The following is a 23,159-nucleotide window of genomic DNA, read 5'->3' on the forward strand; positions in this document are numbered from 1 at the left end:
ATTTTATACATTCCAAGGACTGTGACGGACACCACATCTCTTTGGCACATAAAAATATAATTCATTTTCCAATGTCTAACAAAAAATAATTTTGAATGTTGCAGACGAAAGCTGCCCAGTCAAGCAGAGACGTGCCCGAGCCAATTACAGCAGCTGGCAACTAGAAGAACTGGAGAAAGCATTTGAAACAACACAATATCCAGATGTGTTCATGAGAGAGGCCCTTGCGCTTAGACTAGATCTGATTGAAGCAAGAGTTCAGGTATGTAATAAAGGGTACAATGTGCTCTGTAATTTTTAACATACAATGTGCTGTACTGTATCAGGAAGAAAGTAGAAATAGTAAAATCTCAGCTAAATTAACAGAGTGAGCACACAGCATCCTTTTAGAATGGTTCTTTTGTGTTTCCTTTTCCAACCAAAGATATTGTTTAACAATATTAGTACTGACACATGCATGGGGATTCAGGAAGAAGCTCACCACTGTCACATCTATATTATATGTTCGAAGTTTGAAAACTTTGAATGTTAAATAATCGAATTTAAATGTTCGAAGTTTCAAACATCGAACATACAATTAAAAAAAAAAAAAAACCCAAAACTAATGGCTGTAGGCAGGGGGGCAAGCCCCCCTGCACCCCCCCACACCCCACGCTCTTTAAATATACCAACTCCGAGACCGCACTACAGTGCAGTAATGCGGTCTCGGAGTTGGTATATTTAAAGAGTGGGATGTGTGGGGGGGTGCAGGCAGGGCTTGCCCCCCTGCCTACCCTAGTCAGGTAAGTTCCTTTTTTTTTATTATATGTTCGATGTTTGAAACTTTGAACATTTAAATTTGACTATTTAATGTTCAAAGTTTTCAAACTTTGAACATATAATATAGACCCACTTCTGTCAGTAAGAACTGCAGCCAAAAAGGACTGTTTATGTGATTCAGTAAGTTGCAATTCAGAGACATGATAGTGGAGATAAGGAAATACTTTATTGTCTGGTTTGCATATCTCTGATTCGCCCCACCTAACTACCGCAAGTAAAAATCAACATTTTCCTGAAGTAGTCAACACTGGTGGCTCATGCATCACATTAGCACAAATTGTCAAATATCACACACGCGCGCACACACACACACACACACACACACACACACACACACACGCACACACACGCACACACACACACACACACACGCACACACACACACACACACACACACACACACACACACACACACACACACACACACACACACACACACACACACCCCTCTTATCTCTCTCCAAGTTGACAGAATGCTCCTGATGCCCCTTCTTATGTTTTGTCCTTGCCCTTGTAAATCACAGATCCTTACAATCAGTCAGTAAATAGTTGATGTTAGAGTTTCATTCTTCTTCTTAGTGTTCTTAAAATGCATTGTGATGCTAGACCTGTTGCTGTATTAACTTTTTAAATTAGCCCACCTAATAGTTTAAACGGTCTCCCTGGTGTCATCCAGTGTTCTTCCTGGCTTTGTCCCAAAGTCTCCCCCAAGTATGAACATTCCCCCATCTCTTTCAACTGTCCTTGATGTTTCGGACCGCTCCTGCTGAGGCCGGTTATACTACCCTGTCCCTGTTAATTCACAGATGGTTGCAATCAGTTAGTAATTGCAGACATTACAGTTTCATACTTCTGCGTAACAAATACCTGTATGCACTAACTTCTCAGTTAGTGTAAAGAGTTAGGGCTCCTCCTTTGTACGCTGCTTTCTGTGTGAAGGGTGTAGGGTTTGAACATTTTTACCACCTTTTCCTTTTTTGGGGGCTTTATATAATGTGGGCACCAAAACAGAGAGAAAATCTGACTGCAACAAATTTTTCAGGAAAATTTGAGTGTGCCTTACTGTATCCCATTTCTGAAAAGAAATGTGCCCTACAGAGTCGAATGCTTGTGTCAGTGGTGGGAAGATGGGTGGGGGAAGGATATGTGATATTATTTATTGATATTAATATATTTTACTTTTCATTACTGGATTAGTCACACTAGGTATTGTCTATGTTCAGGGAAGCTCAGTAGTGTTTTTTTTTTTACTAGATTGGGGTATTTTGGTCTGGACACTGGGGACATTCTTCTCCTGGGCTAAATGAAGGTTCAGAAGAAAATAGGCCAGTATATGTAAATATCCTAGCTGTGCAATGCTTATGGGTTATATAAAAAGGGGAAATGTGCTATTGTTTTAAACAACAAACTGCAATAGCAAAAAGCAACAGTACAAACAGAAAATTGATTAAGCAGCAACTTGGAAGCACCGATGGCTGATTGAGTTTTAATAGCACTCCTAAAAGTCCTGACCTGGATAGCACACCTCACCACAGGGAGAGACAATACTCACTTATATATATATATATATATATATATATATATATATATATATATATATATATAAAATAATCAACGCCTACACTGAATGAGGATATTGGTTTCCTTGAACTCCACCAGTATCTCTATAAGTCTAGGGGGTTACAATGGAAAGAAATCTACGTGAGCAATAGTCTGAACAACAGGATCTCCCCAAGAGGGTTCAGGCTGCATTATAACTAATCGTAACCCATGTTCCTTTTACCTTGAGTTATAAGTCAAGTCTGTTATAACTTGTAATCCCACCAAGCACTGATTCATCTGATGAATAAAAAAATCTGCCTAAAAACATCTGGGATCGTGTGCTTTAGTTTGATGATTGGGAAGATCGCAAAGGAATATACTGCACTCAAGGGAAAATTAGCTATCAGGAGGAATTGATCAGAAGTCCTTAGCTTCAGAACACCCATGAGAAGTGTTTTTCTTTGCAAAAGCCTTTTTCAGGGCTATCCTTTCCTTTTGTTATTTGCCCTTCCCACAGAGGTACCTTGGACTCTCAGCCTTGGGTGTTGTATCTTCCTTGGGTTGCATACCTCTCGACCTCCCAGCACAAGCAATCTGGACAAAGGCAAAAATAATGGGGGAACAAAGGCCTAAAAATAGGGACAGATTTTAAATATTGAGCTTGTAAACTTAGAAAATTGCTAGAATAATAAGTTTTGCTTTGAAATGCATTTTCTGAAGGATATGAAGTGTGAAACTAAATGTCTGTGATTATTTTTTTACTTTAAACCTCAATGAATTGGAAATGATTTGCCAGAAAACCACAATTTTATGAAAAATAGACCAAAAATATGATGCACAAATCTGGACATTCTACAAAAATCTGGACAGCTGAGAGGTTTGTTGGGTTGTGAAAGTGGGGACTTCAGAAATGTCTGCCTCGTCTGTATGCTATGTTACACTGAACAGAGTGCTGACCTAGTGCTGCCGAGTAACATCTAAACCAGGACTTGGTCTCAATGGGTGATCCAGTGTTGCTTACTATGAAGTATTAAAGTCCAAATAGTGGGACCACACAGTGGGTTCACTATAGAGTATCAAAGAGCAGTTAGTTGGACCACACTCTGAGATCACTATGAAATACCAAAGCCCAAATAGTGGGTCCACCCACTGAGATAACGTGCTGTATCAAAGCCCAGACAATGGGATTACTGAGCAATATCAAAGTGAAGTCAGTCAAACCACCCACTTGAAACACTATGAAGTATCAAAGCACAGATAGTGGGAGCACCCACTGAGATATGTATGATTTATCAAAGCCCATTCCTTGAACCCATCCATTGTTGCCATCGATGGATTGCCAAATTGGGATATGACAAATCTTGACTGGGAAAAGACCACATGAACTAACATTATAAAAAAATGAAAAATAAAAAGAAATTAAAAAAAATATATGTAAAAAATTGTGTTTTAAGAAGCTGGTTTTATTTTTAGTTCTGTTCATTTGTTGATATTTTATATGTCAAACACTAGTTTCTTGAAAGTAAAATGCTGAAATATGTTTTGAAATAAAAAAGTAGCTATTCAGAGCTTGTTGTTTTGAACAGCTATGTATGGAATATCAACCCTGCCACCCCTGAGTATGAATAGCCTCTGCTTTGACTGGTATTCGTAACTTCTACTGTGAAGAATGCCCTGGTCCCCAAATGGCACATTAATCTCTGTGACATTTTATTTTTTAATCAAAGCACATTTTGACATCAAATCCAATAAACAAAGACTCAGAAAGTAAGAATGATATTCTCCTGGATTCTGCAAGCTCTGCACGGTGTGCAGGATGCGTGCAGGAGCTCCAGCAGGCAATATGTCTGCCGTGCGATCCAGGAATAACCTGTAGGGGCGTGCACGAGTGCTCTTGCACTAGTCCTGCATGGACTCAGCCCCTGTATGCAAATTACCCCATTTGCAGGATAAATCCATGCAAATGAGGTGAATTTGCGATCCAGGAAGCTAGTCTTGCAGGACTAGTGTAATCTGCAGAAATGTATTCCGCCAGTAACGGAGTACATTTCTGCAAATTACAAAACTGAGCCATGACAGCTCCAAATAAAGGATGGATATCATGCAGAAAGCATGCCAATGGCCAACTATAAGGCCACTGGCATGGAAAGCACTTGCAAAAAAAAAAAAAAAAAAATCAACTTTTATTTTTTCTTAGCCAGTCTCGGCTGTTTAAGCATAGAGCAGTGGCGCGCAAACGGGATCGGGGGAAAATAAGAAAAAAACCCATAAAATAAGCATTCTAACCAAAATCACTATTTTGCCATTATACTCAATGGCAGGTAAAAGACAACATGGCCAGTGAACAGTGGTTGCTAAGGGGGGAGGCTCAGTGTGGGACATGTAACTATGCATTAGCAGGCAATCCTATGCAAATGAGGGGAATGATACTGAATCCCAGATTTCCCCTGCATGCTAGTCAGCACCCAACAGTGTAAGAGCAGGAATAGCTTGGTGCAAGCCTAGGAGTTAGCTGGCATCATAGGGGGCGTGTGTCATGCATACTGTAAGCGGATTGGAGCCCTGTGGGTCGGGTTTGCTCCTAGCTTAGCAGAGATAAGCAAGGGGGTGTGTCTGAGGCTGCCTAGCACTCTTTACATTGCATAAGCAGGTGTGCATGCTGCGCACCAGGTTTTAAAGGAAAAAAAAAAAGTAAACCAGGAAATAGCAGGTCTGTGTACATTTCAGCACTCTGCTTGTGCGGCGCCCCTCCCCCCCCCAGCTCAAACAAGAAGGCAGTTGGAAGGGAAAACAGCAATAGGAAGGTAATCTAGGAGAACTATCATAGCTGGCAGGTGAAATGTATCATAATCAGCCAATTACACAGGCAGCAGACCAGCCCAGAGCAGAACACTACTATAAACTATGCAAACACCTTTCTCTCTGGTTTTCCCATACTCTACACCACCGGTGTATACAAGCGGGGAAATTTTAACAAACAAAACAACAAAATGAAAGGGGCTGCAATAGCTATCATACAACAACATGTGAAAGAGGCTGAGGGTGAGGGTGGTGAGGATGTGAATGCTGTCAACCAACCCCCAGTGAGGAGATGGAGAAGAGTGTACAGACCCAGGGTAACCTACCAGGGGCTACATGAGCTGGAGATAGTGGAGCGCTATAGGGTGGACAGGGACCTCTTACAACAAGTTGTTGAGCTGTGCCGGCCACGCCTGACACACAGAACTAACAGAGGAGAACCCATTCCAGTGGATACCAAGGTATGTGTAGGCCTAAGAATACTAGCTACAGGTACCTTCCAAAGGCCAACTAGGGATATGATGGGGATCTCACAGGCATCAGCATCCAGGGTACTCCAAAAGTTCCTGGATGCCATGTCAGCACATGCCGGTGAGCACGTATATTTCTCCAACACCCGTGAGGCGTTGGCCAGCAATATGCAGCTGTTTCACCAAATAGCAGAATACCCTGCGGTAGTGAGTGCTGTAGACTGCAAGCACATATGCATCAAAGCACCACCTGGTGAGCAGGGTGAGGTCAACATCAACCGCAAGGGCTTCCCCTCCATCAACTGCCAGGTCATGTGCGATGCCCAGGGAATAATAATGAATGTGTGTGTTGGCTGTCCTGGAAGCTATGACGATTCCCACATCTGGCATCTGATGCAGCTGTACCAGAAATTTGCCAGTGGGGACATCCCTTATGGTCACATAGTGGGGGATGCTGGTTACGCACTGGAGTCATGGCTGATGACACCCATAAGAAATGCACACACAACCGAACAAGAACTCCATAATGAGGCACACGCACAGACCAGAATTATAATAGAGCATATGTTTGGGATGCTCAAGTCATGGTTCCGGTGCCTGGACACATCAGGTGCAGCCTTGCAGTACTCACCAGCTACATGTACCCAAATTGTCATCATATGTGCCATGCTACACAATATGATCCTGCAGAAACAGCTGCAGCAGGAACAGCATGGGGCAGGGCCACACAGCGCCCCCCACCATTGCCAAGGCCTGCACAGGCACAGAGTGACTCAGAGGAGGAACAACCTGAGCCTTCCCCAGTAGGCAGAAGGAGGCATGCCCAGTATGCCCTGGCCTTGGCAAAGAGGCAACACATAGCACATACACTGACATAGGAGGGTCCCAGGGAATGACACCTCTCTGTGACTGGCACATACAGTAAAAGGGATGCCAAACATGACACTAACTGTGCTCAACCATGTGTAGGGAGTGTACTATGTGCATCTGACATAGGCAGCCCTGCAACACCACCCTAAATACTGGCACACCCACAAGGTAAGTCACTCAACCTATCAATTGCTGAATGGAGTAGTAGGTGTTGTTACCTGTATCTATGGTATGGATGTAAGCATGCAAGGGAACCGGGTGGCTGAATGGTATGCCAGCAGATAGTAGACACCGATAGTGGCACCATGAGATCTGTAACAAATACTGGTGTCACCATAGTAGCCAGTACTACACAGGGTGACAAAACCCACTGTAGGAAATGTGCTTGGCCACATGTATGCCCATATGACTCACACATGCCAGTCAGGGAGGTACACATACCCAACAACAGTCTCAGCCAGCAGGACAGGTGTAGACAAACACAAACAAAGGCTGTGCTATGGCCTCTGAATAATGCCTATAGGTAACCCCCCCAGGCCTACACAGACTACATCAGGTCAGACAGTGGGATGTTAGTTCTGAAGGATAGGAAGTCAGAAATTAATATGTAGGTCAATCAAACCTAAGATCTATAGTACACTGATATGCCTCTAATCAGCATGATAGGTTAGAATACAGAATGAAATGGAGTATCTGACATACAGTACAGTTATAGAAAATGTGTACAAGTGTCAGGTGTGCCCCCCCATCCTATGTAGAAATGTAGTAACAATCAAGTGTGCCCCCCCACTCCTATGTAGACATGTAGAAACAGTCAGGTGTGCCCCTTCCCCAAATCCTGTGTAGAAATGTAGAAACAGTCAGGTGTGCTCCCCCCAACCCTACTTAGAAATGTAGTAACAGTCAGGTGTGCCCCCAAACCTATTTAGAAATGTAGTAATGGTCTGGTGTGCCCCCCCCAATCTGATGTACACAAGTCGTAACAGTCAGGTGTGCCCCCCACAACCCTATGTAGAAATGTAGTAACATGTATGTGTAGGTATAATACCAGTGGAGCACAGATGCCCAGTGGTGGCCAAGGTAGCAGGATAGATTGTAGCATTTGCACAATATGCAGGTATGTGTGTGTTAGGTTAGTGTGTGTTTCATATTGTGTGAGAGTGGTCAGTATGTATGCATGTTGAGGTATGACCTGGTGGCCATTGCCCACTACTTCTGATGACAGGGCCACGTCCTCACAACTGCAGTGCCCAAGACAATTCCCACCAGTATAACACATGCTAGCAGTAAGCCATTGTAAATGTATGGTGGTAATATGTGTCACCATCTGAAAGATTGACATGGCATGGCTGTTGGGCTAGATATACAAGCAATACACAGGGGAACGTACTCCAGGCATACATTACAAATTGTGTAAATGAAATGGACACACCATTGGAATTGTGCAAACAGGTATGCATCACAGTATCTGGACCTGTAGTAGGGGATACTGGTGTTGTCTGCCTGAACACTTGCAGATCACAAAGGAGGTAGGACTGATGTATTGGGAAACAGCTGATGTACCTGCAAACGCCAGCATAACTGGAATGCCCTATGCATATCTGTGTGTCAGATGCAAGTAGTGTCCATAGCACACATGCACCCAGCTCACCCAAACACCACCCACAGGTACCTCTCTGGTCGTATCCCTGCTGTGGGGAATGGGTACAATATGACCCCACCTGTATATGGCAATAGCAAAATAATACAGCATGCAGTGTAGGTGCCCCATGCAGGTGTGTCCCTAGCCGTAGGTAGCACCCTGCCAGCATCCACACCACCTGGTCAAGACTAATAGATGGTATTGGCATTAACACCTAGCACACCTACCCTGTCAACCCAGGGGAATATTCTGTATGGTGGTCTGACACTGTAGGACTGACAGAATGCAATGGCCTGTCACATCTGGCCCGCATCAACACCAAATGGCCCAGCCCACATCAACACCAAATGGCCCACAGGTCTCTGCCAAAGGCCTGTGTCTCATACGTACTGCCAATGCATGTTATGTCATGGACACCCAAATAACAACATAACACACTCCACATAAGCCATATGCAAGGCCATGTGGACAAACCACAGTAACATGTCCACCATGTCCCACTGCATGAACTGTGGACTAACACCAAAACACATCTGTGATGGGGTGATAACCTTAGGGAAAGTATCAGAGAATGTATGCAGAATGTATGGAAGAGGATAGAATAATGGGGGGTGGGGGGTGGGAGCATGGGCAGCATAGAATGTGCAAGATCCTACATAAAGCTGTGTGCACACATTATCCCTGATTGCAAACACATAAATGTGTGGCTACATAATTGCCCATACACCACAATAGAGGCAATGTCCTGATGGGTGGCTACATAATTGCCCATACACCACAATAGGGGTAATGTCCTGACTCATGGCCCCTGCCTCTGGGTAACCTGTGTGAATCTCTAGAGCTGTGAGGTATTGTCACAGCAAGATAAGGCCATACTGTCATGTCGATGGATGTACAAGTATGGGAACCTCTGCCAGCACTGTACCAAGGTGCTGAACGGGATACACAGACCCAGTAGCAAGTGTCTGAAGCTCCCCCTCCAGAATGGCATAACTTACCATGAATATGTACGTGTCTGCCCACAATACTGGACACAGCTGCTGCAGTCTACCTTGTCCCCGAAGATATCACTGTGAGAAAGAATGTCCACCTGACAGTACATGAGGACAGAAAACATCACAATGTATAGCAGTACACATGTCTGAATATCTCTGCTAACAGCAGTACCATGTAGCTGAAGCAGCACAGACACAATCACCTACAGTACACACTATCCCATGCACAGTTTGTCCTCATATTGCCAAATGATCGATGAATACCCTACAGAAACAGTTTGCTACCTGTAGGTATACAACACAAAGGTCTGCACCAGAGCACAAACTACCTGGAATCAATCCACATATTCAATACAGAAGGGCATACTGGGCATGCTCACATACTTAGAGAAAGTAAGGCAATGTCAGACAACAACATACAGAAAGGTCATACTGGGCATGCTCACACACTTAAACAAGTGAAGCCCATGTCTGCAAACAACAGTGGACCATACATATCTGGCAGTTGCAGATGTTAGTGCATACACTCCTCAGGATGCACCAGTCATGCTTTGCATACACAGTGGAGAGGAATACAGACATATATCCAAGGACAGCACACTATAATAAGCCAAAAGTAGACGTACATAGATGTGTGTAAGAGAGTGACTTTTACAAGGAGCCATCTATCATGAGGCCTGACCCACCCAGCACACAGCCAAATGACTACAACCACATGAGATGTAAATGTCACTCACTGTAGACAATAGCCACCGGTATCTGTCAGCATTACAGACTATGTGGTGCAAGTGCTGGCTGTGTAACATGAATGTACAAGGACGTAGTCATCTAGCAGCTGTATACACGTACCTGCGGAATATACCTCTGTGTGTGCCTGCATGTGGTGTGCTAACCTCTAGATGAATGGGTTATGGCCCATGCACACACACTGCCCACCCCATATCCCTATTATGACAAGCCTGCTGAAGTCATCCACTTTGAAATACACCTTTGGGAAAGGTGTAGCCCAGTAATCTCCATGGCACATCCTATAACTGCTGTAATGTGATAAACTAGTTAGGTAGGATTTCTAATCCCAGACATGGTAACTGTATGTGTGTGTGTTTGTGTGTGTGTGTGTGTGTGTGTGTGTGTGTGTGTGTGTGTGTGTGTGTGTGTCTGTGTAGAGAGAAATGCTTTTTAGGCTAGTCACACTCACTACAATTCAAATGCTCTGCTTTGGCAAGGCTGCTGATGTAATTCACTGTGAAATACACCTTTGGGAAAGGTGTAGGTAAGTAATCTCAATGGCGTGTCCTATGACTGCGTACTGCTGTAGTGTGATAAACTAGTTAGGTAGGAGTTCTAATCCTAGACATGACAACTGTGTGTGTGTATGTGTTTGTGTGTGTGTGGGGGGGGGGTTGTGTGTGTCCCTGTCTGTGTAGGAAGCAATGCATTTCAGGCTGGGTTTGTGTGTGTCTCTGTGTATGGAGCAATGCATTTTAGGATAGTCACACACACTACAATTCAAATGCCCTACTTTGGCAAAGCTGCTGATGTCATTCACTCTGAAATACACCTTTGGGAAAGGTGCAGACCAGTAATCTCTGTGGCATGTCCTGTAACTGCATACTGCTGTAGAGTGATAAACTAGTTAGGTAGGAGTTCTAATTCCAGATATGGCAACTGTGTTTCTGTGTGTCCCTGTGTAGGGAGCAGTGCATTTTAGGCTAGTCACACACACTACAATTCAAATGCCCTCCTTTGGCAAGGATGCTGATGTCATTCAATGTGAAATACACCTTTTGGAAAGGTGTAGGCCAGTAAACTCCATGGCATGTCCTATAAATGCGTACTGCTCTAGTGTGATAAACTAGTTAGGTAGGAGTTCTAATCCCAGACATGGCAACGGTGTATGTGTGTGTGTGTGTGTGGGGGGGGGGCTGTGTATGTCCCTGTCTGTGTAGGAAGCAATGCATTTCAGGCTGTGTTTGTGTGTGTCTCTGTGTATGGAGCAATGCATTTTAGGATAGTCACACACACTACAATTCAAATGCCCTACTTTGGCAAGGCTGCTGATGTCATTCCCTGTGAAATACACCTTTGGGAAAGGTGTAGGTCAGTAATCTTTGTGGCATGTCCTATAACTGTGTACTGCTGTAGTGTGCTAAACTAGTTAGGTAGGAGTTCTAATCCCACACATGATAACTGTGTGTGTGTGTGTGTGTGTGTGTGTGTGTGTGTGTGTGTGTGTGTGTGTGTGAGTGTGTGTGAGTGTATGTGTGTGTGTGTGTGTGTGTGTGTGTGTGTGTGTGTGTGTGTGTGTGTGTGTGTGTGTGTGTGTGTGTGTGTGTGTGTGTGTGTGTCCCTGTCTGTGTAGGGAGCAATGCATTTTAGGCTAGTCACACTCACTACAATTCAAATTCCCTGCTTTGGCAAGGCTGCTGATGTCATTCACTGTGAAATACACCTTTGGGAAAGGTGTAGGCCAGTAATCTCCATGGTGTGTCGTATAACTGTGTACTGCTGTATTGTGATAAACTAGTTAGGTAGGAGTTCTAATCCCAGACATGGCAACTGTGTGTGTGTGTTTGTGTGTGTCCCTGTCTTTGTAGGGAGCAATGCATTTTAGGCTAGTCACACACACTGCAATTCAAATGCCCTACTTTGGCAAAGCTGCTGATGTCTTTCACTGTGAAATACACATTTGAAAAAGGTGTAGATCAGTAATCTCCGTGGTGTGTCCTATAACTGCGTACTGCTGTAGTGTGATATAGAACTCTGGTAGGGGTTCTATTTCCACACAAGGCAGGTGTGGATGTTTGTGTGTGTTTCTATGTGTAGGGAGCAATGCTTTTTAGGCTAGTCACACTCACTACAATTCAAATGCCCTACTTTGGCTAGCCTGCTTATGTCATTCACTGTGAAATACACTTTTGGGGAAGGCATACTCCAGTAATCCCCGTGGCTCATCCTATAACAGGATAATGCTATAGTGTGATATAGAACCCAGGTAGAGGTTGTATTTCCACACATGGCAGGTGTGGATGTTTGTGTGTGTGTTTCTATGTCTGTGTAGGGAGCAATGTTTTTTAGGCTAGTCACACTCACTGCAATTCAAATGCCTTACTTTGGCAAGCCTGCTGATGTCATCCACTGTGAAATACACCTTTGGGGTAGGAGTACTCCAGTAATCTCCATGGCACATCCTATAACAGTGTGCTGCTGTAGTGTGATATAGAACTCTGGTAGGGTTTATATTCCCACACATGGCAAGTGTGGATGTTTGTTTGTGTGTTTCTATGTCTGTGTAGGGAGCAATGCTTTTTAGGCTAGTCACACTCACTACAATTCAAATGTCCTACGTTAGCAAGCCTGCTGATGTCATTCACTGTGAAATACACCTTTGGGGAATAAGTACTCCAGTAACCTCTGTGGCACATCCTATAACTGTGTAGTGCTGTAGTGTATTAAACTAGTTAGGTAGGAGTTCTAATCCCAGACATGGCAAGTGTGTGTGTGTGTGTGTGTGTGTGTGTGTGTGTGTGTGTGTGTGTGTGTGTGTGTGTGTGTGTGTGTCTGGGTCTGTGTTTGTCATTCGTATCCTGTGTGGAGGTGGCTGTGATTGTGTAACAACTGGACTCATTGTGGAGCGGGTTTTGCAAATTTCTTATATGGTGGCCCTAGTATGTGTCACAATGTCCACCTTACAGGGATAACAGATGTGCAATAGCTGAGAGGCTGGTGTGCAAATCTATACCCCTACATGTGACATAAAGGCCTGGTGAACAAAGTTAGCAACCCTTGTATTACCCAGAGAACACTCTCAACCCATGTCTCATACATGGATCTATATTAGAACATCAAAGTTGCAAAACCTTGAATGTTCTAATATCTACCCCTATTCAGCAAAAGCTGAAAACATCAAACATACAGAACAGCAATTTTTTTCCTAGGGAAGAAATTCGCTGTACCAAAGCACATACACACAACACAAGCACAACAAAGAAACAAAAATCCACACACATATACCTAAAATCTTACACCTAACCCTAAACTAAACTATACACACACCACTAACTATCCACTTACCTTAACCCAAACCCTAACCATAAGGTCCATCACTACTGCACACTCACCTCACCTGCATCCTAACCCTAACTCACGTATCCCGCCCTAACCCTCACGTCCACACAGTCGCACACTTATCTGACCTGAGCCCTAACCCTAACTCACCTAGCCCGCCCTAACCCTCTGGTCCACACAATCTCATACATAGCTAACCCGTGCCCTAACCCTAACTCACCTAACCTGCCCTAACCCTCATGTCCACACAATCACACGCATACCTAACCCGCACTCTAACCCTAACTAACCCGTAACTTTCCACCACAGAGCTGAAAATACCGAAGCAACAGAAATGGACAACCGCATTCTTTCCCTAGGAAAAAAATTTGGTTTTCTGTTGCTTCGATATTTTCAGCTTTCGCTGAATAGGCGTTGATATTAGAACATTCAACATTTTGAAACTTCGATGTTCTAATATAGACCCTAATACACACACACTTACCTAGGCAACAACCGCTATGTTGGTAGTACCCTGCATATTGCCCACTGATAGTAACCGTGGTGTGAAAGCAGTGGACTACAGAGGGCAAAGCACCCTGTCCATCAGTTCAATAGGCATGTACATGCAGACAGTGCACCTTCCCTATGTTCCCCACTGGACACCTGCAACACCTGTGGTGCCATCAAATGTGACCCACAAAGGACATACCATGCCTTAAACACATGCCCTGTATGGACAGATGTCACTGACACCAGGGAATACCTGTATCAAACTATCAATGTAGGTGCAGGGTCAACCTGCTGTCCATTACCAGTTCCCGCCACATGAGGCCAGGACTGGCACATCTTATGATAATCTGTTTACACAACATGGGCCAGACATCCCAGGTACAGTTACACATGTCACTGTGCATGCATGTGGGACATGTGCACATCCCAGACATCATCCATGTCATGGACTAAGGAACACATACATGGCACGCAATGCACAGCAATGGCCACACACAATAGTTACAAAGGTGACTGGATGGTGGATACAATACCCACCTGTGAGGGCCAATCCAAACACTACACCCCTGAGCCACACTGCAGACCATTGTCATGTGGCCTGATGCCAAAGTATACCCATCACCTAGCCTTGTAAAGCCATCTGGCACAGTTGACCACTACACACCCATGAAGCAATGCACCCATGCATGTCAGTACTGGCACCCTGTGTCTGTGTGTGTGGTGTATGATGCCTATGACCACATTCACACTCACCACAACCCCCATTGGCATACTGAAGCATGCTGCCTGATGTCAGACACCTCCACATACCCTTTGCCCATATAACCTCCAGATAACCCCTGTGGTGCATGTGATACCTGCACAGTACTGTATTGTGGCAATCTAACTAGTGAGGACTTGTATTCCTGACCCTGCCAAGTGTGTCAATGTGTGTGGGTCCCTGTGAGAGTGTGGCCGTGTTGACGCTGACACCTGTTCATGCGGACAGGCACGTGTACTACACCTACCGTATAGCTACCATATCACTGTCGCAGATGTCACTCACCATCACATATACGTTTGGAGGGCTTCTCAGCATGTAATCTATGTGGCGCATCCAATAACTGCATAGACATGTGATAACAATACATAGTCAGTCAGGGGTTTGATACTCTGTACTGGTAGGTGTGTGACACAAACATGCTTAAGTTTTACTCTCCCACCCTTCCCTGACCTATCTTTGCCTCTGTCTGCCTCTCTCACTCCCTCTCTGGTGGATGTGGAGATTTACAACTGCTTTGCTTATGCAGCATGTGTATTGTAAGTGATGCTCGTGATCAGCTGATGGCCTCTGCATGAATTGCAGTCCTCTTCTAGCTGATTGCATGTGGAACAGCTGTGGTAACATTCCCATAGCCAATTGCATGGAAACACACTCCAATATCTTGGAACATCATGTTGGTGTTGGGCCTTTTCATTCACTGTGAGCAGAACCTAGAGCTGTTGTTTGGCAAACAGCATCACAGATGGATTGGATATTTACCTCTAACAATATACACTGTGGAAACAGGCCAACTCACATGAGGGGGATGTGCCTGACATGACTACAGAATGTAAGTGCTACTATACTGCATTTGGAGTAATGTTGGTTTAACAGGGTGTGTGTGTGGATATGGCTGTTCTACATATTTTAATACCTGTCATGTCAGTGCTATGTTTATGATGAAACCCCCATCTGTATGGTCAGTATGTGGTCCCTTTTATTTCTTGTGTTATCCACAGAACACCTATCTGTGAACTGCAGAAGCATAGTGTGAGGATTGCAGTCAGTACATGGTGACAGCCATTAGAGTTACTGACTTCATATCCCTCATAGGACATATGTTGCAACAAACCCTGTTACAACAGTAAATGTTTGAGGTTATCACAGCAACATGTCAATATTGGCCCTGTGTTTGTGCCTCCAGCCACAACTCTGCCAACCTTTGTACATATGTCATGCAGTAGGAGGTGCATATGTTCTGTACACCATATTTACTGACATCATATCTGATTACAAGCCAGTGAGATATCAGACGGCTACACGTTATGTATAGTAGGTGTATTATTTGAGGACATAACGTGGGCATTCTGTGGTTGTGTGTACAGTACTGAGGTCTGTGTACTTATGGTGATTGTCAACAGTGTGTGTACTGTGAATATGTACCTAGGCCTATGTACAGACTCTGGTCAATGTCATAGTTCTTGGTCCTTTTCTATCTGATGTTACATGCTGCTCCACTGTATGTTGCCTTATTGGCTTACAAGTTTGTAGGGCCAAACACACACATGTCCCATACCACAGACAGGCATCGGACTACACTGCATAGCAGCCCAGTATATGTAAGGTTAGTGTGTGAGTAGCACATATGAGGATGGTGTTGATAAGATAGTCCATATACTGTAATATTATGCTACCTTACCATATGTAGCTGTGGCTGTGTTCACATTGGTTGTGGTTATGCACTTTCACACAGGTGTCTATTACTCTGTGCTGTGACATGCCTGTAGCGCCTACTATATATGGAGGTACATGTGTATTCCCCCATAAGAAATGTAAGCCAGTGTTGTGGCAGTCTGCCTGTAGCCTGCACAGTGCTTTGTTACATGCCTAGCAGCTTAGTGTACTTACCCAGTGAGATGTTATGTCCAGATACTTGGCAGATGTACTGCTGCTGGGCCACCATAACAGTCATGTATGCCAGACAAAGTAGTGGGATGATCTACAGATGTATGTCACTAACTAGTGGGTAGTATGTGGCCATGGCACCTCTGTACCAGTGGTTATTATGTGTTAAGACAGACAGGGGTGTGTGAATGCATAACCTATGGGGGAAAATGTATACCACTATTTACGTGATATACCCATCTACATGGCTGTTAACATCCACATTGTCAGGCTTGATCCACATGTCTTACACTAAGGGGTTCTGTGTATACTTCTGGACTGACCAGACTGTGTCAGACTGTCTACATATATTGGCCATATCTCTGCTGTAGTCCACAGGATCATTACTGTGCTAGCAGTGGTACTGTACTATGATGTCCTTAGGATGTCTGTCAGTAGCCAATGGCGCACATGTTAAAAGCAGATGTGACCTCCCACACACAACATGTCTGTGAAGACAATCCCTATTACAGTAGCAATAGTCTACAAATATACCTGCAATACATACCTGACATCCCCTTGCACTAAGAGGTTGGGACTATTGGGGCTGAGGTAGGGCTGCATTCCATGTTCAGGACATATGGTGAACATATATGTGCATATAATTATCCATATATCTATATAGATATATACACATATACATATCGACATACATAGATGGATATGTATATGTACATATATATATATATATATATATATATATATATATATATATATATATATAAACACTCAGATATATACATATACAGAGCAATATATGTCTACACATATACAGATAGAGATACATATGCACATATACGTATGGATATCTACATATATATTGACAATAATAGGTGTATCAGAAGAGATATGTATGCACATATAGTTATAGATATCTACATATACGTCCACATAAATAGGCATATCTGTGCACATAGGATGTGCATACATCTATATATATATATATATATATGTACATACGAAGAGATGTACACATGGCCATATATATGTTGCACTATGCAGATGTGTATACAGACATATGTATGAGTACACATGTGTATGCAGATATAGACATATATCGACCTATTATATGTATATATCCATATTCCTGTCATGTGTAAACCTCACGGTTGTGTATACCCTCCCAGATGTATCTCACCATATGTATCTGCTATGTGTACATTATGATAAAACAACATATGTGATGCAACACTAATATTAATAACAAGTACTACACAATTGTGGAAGTAAAGGCAATTGTTCAATACTACTCAATATGTGTATTGACAGATATATTGGTAAAACACCAGCTGTCATCACAGTGGTCATGGCGTAGTGGTTAAGTGTTGTGACTATAGTGTACAGGGTCTTGAGTTCAAGACCTGCAAGGGCTGTTCATTTTGTTGCTGGGCAGAACAAGGGCTGTTAGATACAGAGTGGTTGAGGCAGTTTTGAGCAGCGTTAAGCAGGTTTGTGTGGGTTTGCACAAAGCTAAGCAGTGCTAAGCTATGGGTAAAACGTACGGGCACTTACACAGTGTAGGCTTTGCTTACCAGTATACAAATCAGCTCAGCTGTTATATTGCAGCAATGTTGATACTTGCTAAGCATGGCTTAGCCCTGGTAACCAGTTCACACCACCCAGTCTGATAACATAGCAGGGTAATGACATCTGTAATAAGTGTATGTAATGCTATGTACAATACATGTGCCTATATGCTGTCATTACAGTAGCAAGGGGTGTGAGTATCATGTGTGGGACACAGATATATATGAGGCCTGTACAGCACTGCCATCCATGTGAATGTGTTACATACATGTGTAGTAGCCCAGGTACATGCTGTCACACTGGCATGTAGTGTATCATGGTGGTACTACTGTTGGCAGTGCTTACCCAGGCAAGAGCAGAGTGGTAAATGTAGTACTGACAACAGGCACACCTGCAGCATAGCTAGGCTCTGAGGCCTCCCTGTTGTATCCCTGGTGTGTGAGCTGTCTCACAGTATATAACCCCTACTGGGTAATGATCTGACATGTGGAATGTAACTGTAAACTACCGTCTGTACAGCACATGTTAGTGAGGGCTTCTGACATGTACTTATGGCATACATATTGTTGTCAAACATCTATCTGTCAACACACTCATCCTACTGCATAGCTACTTGCCAAGCTGATGACTGTCAGTCTCTGTACAGATGTGCAGATGGCAGGTATCCAGCTGGGATATGTACAGGCAACAGTAAGCTTGATTGACACTGACATGCCTGCCCAGCTGTGTAAGAACTGGCACATATTGGAGATGTCACCATGTATGCACCCCATGCCACGGGTACCTCCACTACACTACCACAGTCAACAGAACATGCTTGGGTACAGGTCTCCATCACAGACACTAACGATGTGTTGTAATGCATGTTGCATATATGTCAGCTTGATCACCTCAGTGGCCATGTGCAGGAGGCACCTGGAGGATTGGCTGATGCATGTCATTCTCACCTTGAGAGCCACCACAGTAGTGTCTGTCAATAGATTGCCTGCTGCCACATGGCAGGTGGCAGGATACCACTGTACACACAACCCCTACACAACCCATCTCTCCTTGGACAATAGCTAGGTGCACAGCTATGATCACCTGCAGCGATGCACGCCAGTGCTAACACATGTGTACATGTGCATGACTAAGTATAGCAGTGCCTGTGTGTTAGCACACCTGTACTTCTGCATTACATGATGGTTTTCACAACCACCACAACACCCATTGCCATAGTCAGTTGTAGCTGCTACTGTATGGGACAGTACATGTACCCTGTTAAGCTCCATTCCATTCTGGCTACACAGACCTTGCAGTACCAGCACAACAGTATTGTACAAATGGGTTGATAGGCATGGGATACCCATTGTGTTCTGGCAAGTGTGTGTATGTGTGCATGTCTGTATATCTGTAGGGTACAGTATTCTGAGGCCATATACTCCTATTACAATACCCATTGCCACACAGTAGTACAGATAGTGTTGTTTCTGCCCATAGGTGAGGCATGACAATGCAACACCCTACTACGCATGTGGCATGTGCATTAGATGCATATCTCTGTAGTACCACTGTTGGCGTATATTATGGGTTGTATCGGAGTCGTGGCCTATGTGTGATGGTGGGTATGGCAGAGTGTTATCATGGGTTTCAGGGAGTACAATATCCACTGGTGGATGTGGGTGCTGTGTACACTGTCGTTACACCAAGGTACACCCGGTATATGTCCCATGTACCACGTTATGGTTACCACTGTCACCATCAACCATACATGTAACTGATACCACCATCCAGGCCAGTTATGCATGTGCTGTGTGCAGCCTACCTGTAACACATTGGACACACGGTCAAATTAGTTAGCAGTGATAGGCCCTGGTCACTCAGATGTGTGTCTGCCTGTTATGTGTCTGTTAAGGTGTATATGAAGATATGTCACACTATCTATTGTCCATATATACCCATTACATTCCCCATTAGCATACTGTACATGTCTGGGGATGTTCTTCATGTAACATGTAACCTGGGACACACATCACCCTATATGCTGTGTGGTGTGTGTAATGTAAGCCACACACTTCAGTATCACTATATACCTAGTTAGGGGTCTAGTCCCAGGGTTGCCAAGTAACAGTGTGTGTGTATGTGGATGGGTCTACATCAGTTTGCAGGGTATACATGCCCCAGCAGGTCACCTGTGTATATGGCACAAGCAGTAACCATTATACTAACCTGTAACATGTGTTCAACTGTACCCCAGATATGGCACAGTCATGGTGTCACCAGAGTGCCATACCCCATTGTGGAATATGACTGCAGGCCATCCTTGTGCTGACACATGTACACCTACAACACAAATGGATAACATTATAGAGACCACAAGCAACCACTGTTACTAACAGCTATAATGCATCATTGCTGGATGGCTACACTACCTGACATATATGCATTACACTTTACTCCTTACAACATGTTACACTGAAGTACTGTAGTACATTGTAGTACAGTCATCATGTGCATCAGAACTATATTAGCCTCTCCCTGCATTGATGGTATGGATGACAGGCATGTGGCACAGGTGTCATCATATGCACAGGGTGTGTTGTTGGTTTGCCAGAGGCCGAGGGTGGGCCATACATTTGACACCATATGGGTGGGTGAGGGGTGTACTGAGGTGAGCTGGGCATGGTGATGTGGTGTTTGTAGGTATGGGGTTGCCCTAGGTGTGTTTGTATAGTGTGTGGGTATGCATGCGGACAGTTCTGCCATGTGGCTGCCCTACACAGGTGTTTATGGACAGGTGCAGACCATACCTGGCAGGGTGTGCAGTTCACTGCCTCCAACCACTGACACGTGGACTGTGCTTGCCTGGGGTTCAGGTACAGACCTCAATGCACTACACTCATCTGCCGATGACAAATGTCTGCTGGTACCAGGCCCCTCTTGGGACTCGCCAGGACCATGTGCACATGGCCTGCTGTGGTGTGGACAGCACCCTGCCCACACTGCCGGGGCTGGTACTGCCACTATGGGAGCCCCTCGGTGTCCTAGCATGTCCACATTGACTGCCAGCTGTTGGTGTTGCTGGCCTACGTCCACTTGGCCATCGCCCACCCTCACCACACATTCAAGCACTGACATACCACGGGCGATGAAGGCCATCGTCTCACCATGCCATCTATCCATGAGCTCGGTATAAACATGGATGGCACCAGACAGTCCATGGATGTTGTCTCTTAGAGATGCGAGAGCAGCCCTCTGGAGCCTCAGGCTCTGTCTGGTGTAACGTTCCATACGTGCTTGCGCAACCATGACAGCCTGAAACATGCGCCTGCTGGTACCAGCCTTGTCACCTCTGCCAGGGGTATGATGTCCAGTGGCCCAACCACGAGCACCCTGGGGCATCTGTCTATGTGGTACCCTGACGGGCATCTGGCTATGCCTGCTGTGACCAGACACAGTAGGCATGGTTACCACACTTTCCTGTGCACTGCCAACAAATGCCAGCTGTCCCTCCACTATGGCCACTGGTAATGGGGTATGTATAGGCACTGAAACTGTGTGTGGGGTTGGGGTGGCTAAAAAGGGGGATGCCAAATGATGGTGCAGTGTCGGCCCCTGATAACCACACCTGTGCCTCAACTGTACTATTATCATCTTCGGTGTCTGTATGGACACCAACATCAGATTGCATACAGGAGGGAACCTGACCCACCTCGCCACCTATGTGGGAAAACAATAAACACACTTTAAAACCTGTACAGCATTGCCTAACAGTACACACACACACACACACACACACACACACACACACACACACACACACACACACCACCGTAATACCTACCTGTCCATGATTTTACAGACAGCCCACGTATATGTCCATGTGTACCCCATCCTGCATCACACTTGGTAATATACATACATTGATACCACTCATTAACATATCAGTCCTCTAAATGCCTACACAAGTGATCACAACACAAGACCTGTTACTACATTACTTGCCTGACCTGTGTGTAGTGGTTTTAGATGGCCTCACTACTGTCATTCGGTGTTCACCCTGTGTATGTCCGGACATCATGAGCATGCCCCCTACATCTGTGGGCTACTATGTTCTATCCATAATATCATGCACTGGTGCATCATGTGTATGTAATGCTCAGTACATGCCAGATATGCGGCTCAATCAGCCTATCATGTGACAACTGTAATATTTGGATACACTCCCTGGTGTTGACTAATACTTCCCCAGTGTGTCTGTAGTGCTGCATATGTGGGTTGTAGGTGACCTCTCTGCTAAATGTGATATTAAGGGTGTACCTGGTGTCTACCTCATCTTTCAATGCCTGTTCCATACTACAGACCATATTATACTATCAGCTGTCCTGTGATTACACACATGACAAATATTCCTGGTGTGTAATGTGGCAGTCCATGTCCATGTACTGCATGATCCCAGAGGGAGGAACTGCTCTATGAACACCCCACAATCACACATGTGCATACATGGCCAGCCACACAAACACATGCACATGCACACAAGCATCCTATATGCATCAACCTCCCTCCACTTCACCAGTGACCTCACAGACAAACTAACTACCCACCAGGATGCACACACACACACACACACACACACACACACACACACACACACACACACACACACACACACACACACACACACACACACACACACACACACACACACACACACACACACACACACACACACACACACACACACACACACACACATACAGGTGAGGTTGCACAATGATAGTACACACAGTCCTCCTATTACCCCTCTGTCAACTTGCATAACATATGATACCCAACAGCATGCAGTGCAGCTATAGTCAATCCATGCTAGCAACAGTATACATGTGTGTGGTGCATGTGTTGTGTCACTAGGTGAAGCCCCTTCCCCTGGATACCACTGCACCCATGTACACATTATTGCTGTGCACCTGTTCTGAACTCTGTCATGTACTGTGCACCACACCTCACAGGTGTACAGCTCATTGCTGAATGTGTACTACTGTGTCAGTTATGTCAGCTTTAATGCTCACCGCCCCTATGTTTTCCAGCAACACATGCCTGGGATGATATGTGGACAGATGTCATTTGTGAATGCCTGATGTCTGATTCACAGCTCTCAACATCAGCGGACCATGTATGACCAATCCAATACTCTTACACTGACAACCATCAGAGCATACAGTGGCTATGGGAGGTGTACACACCCTTATTGATATGATGCACCCATT

At 44.6% G+C, this 23,159-nt stretch overlaps 1 protein-coding gene across 1 annotated transcript in view; it reads left to right on the forward strand.

Annotated features, from left to right (window-relative positions):
- LOC122817348 (paired mesoderm homeobox protein 2-like) overlaps positions 1–23,159 on the forward strand; it is a 106,863-nt gene that overhangs the window by 13,979 nt on the left and 69,725 nt on the right. The window contains exon 2 of the mRNA XM_044090555.1: positions 105–262. Within this exon, the coding sequence (XP_043946490.1) occupies positions 105–262 (158 nt within the window). The remainder of the gene's footprint in view (positions 1–104; positions 263–23,159) is intronic.

Source organism: Protopterus annectens, chromosome 12.part0, assembly GCF_019279795.1.
Source record: "Protopterus annectens isolate FY-2018-M chromosome 12.part0, PAN1.0, whole genome shotgun sequence".
Taxonomy (NCBI): Eukaryota; Metazoa; Chordata; order Ceratodontiformes; family Protopteridae; genus Protopterus; species Protopterus annectens.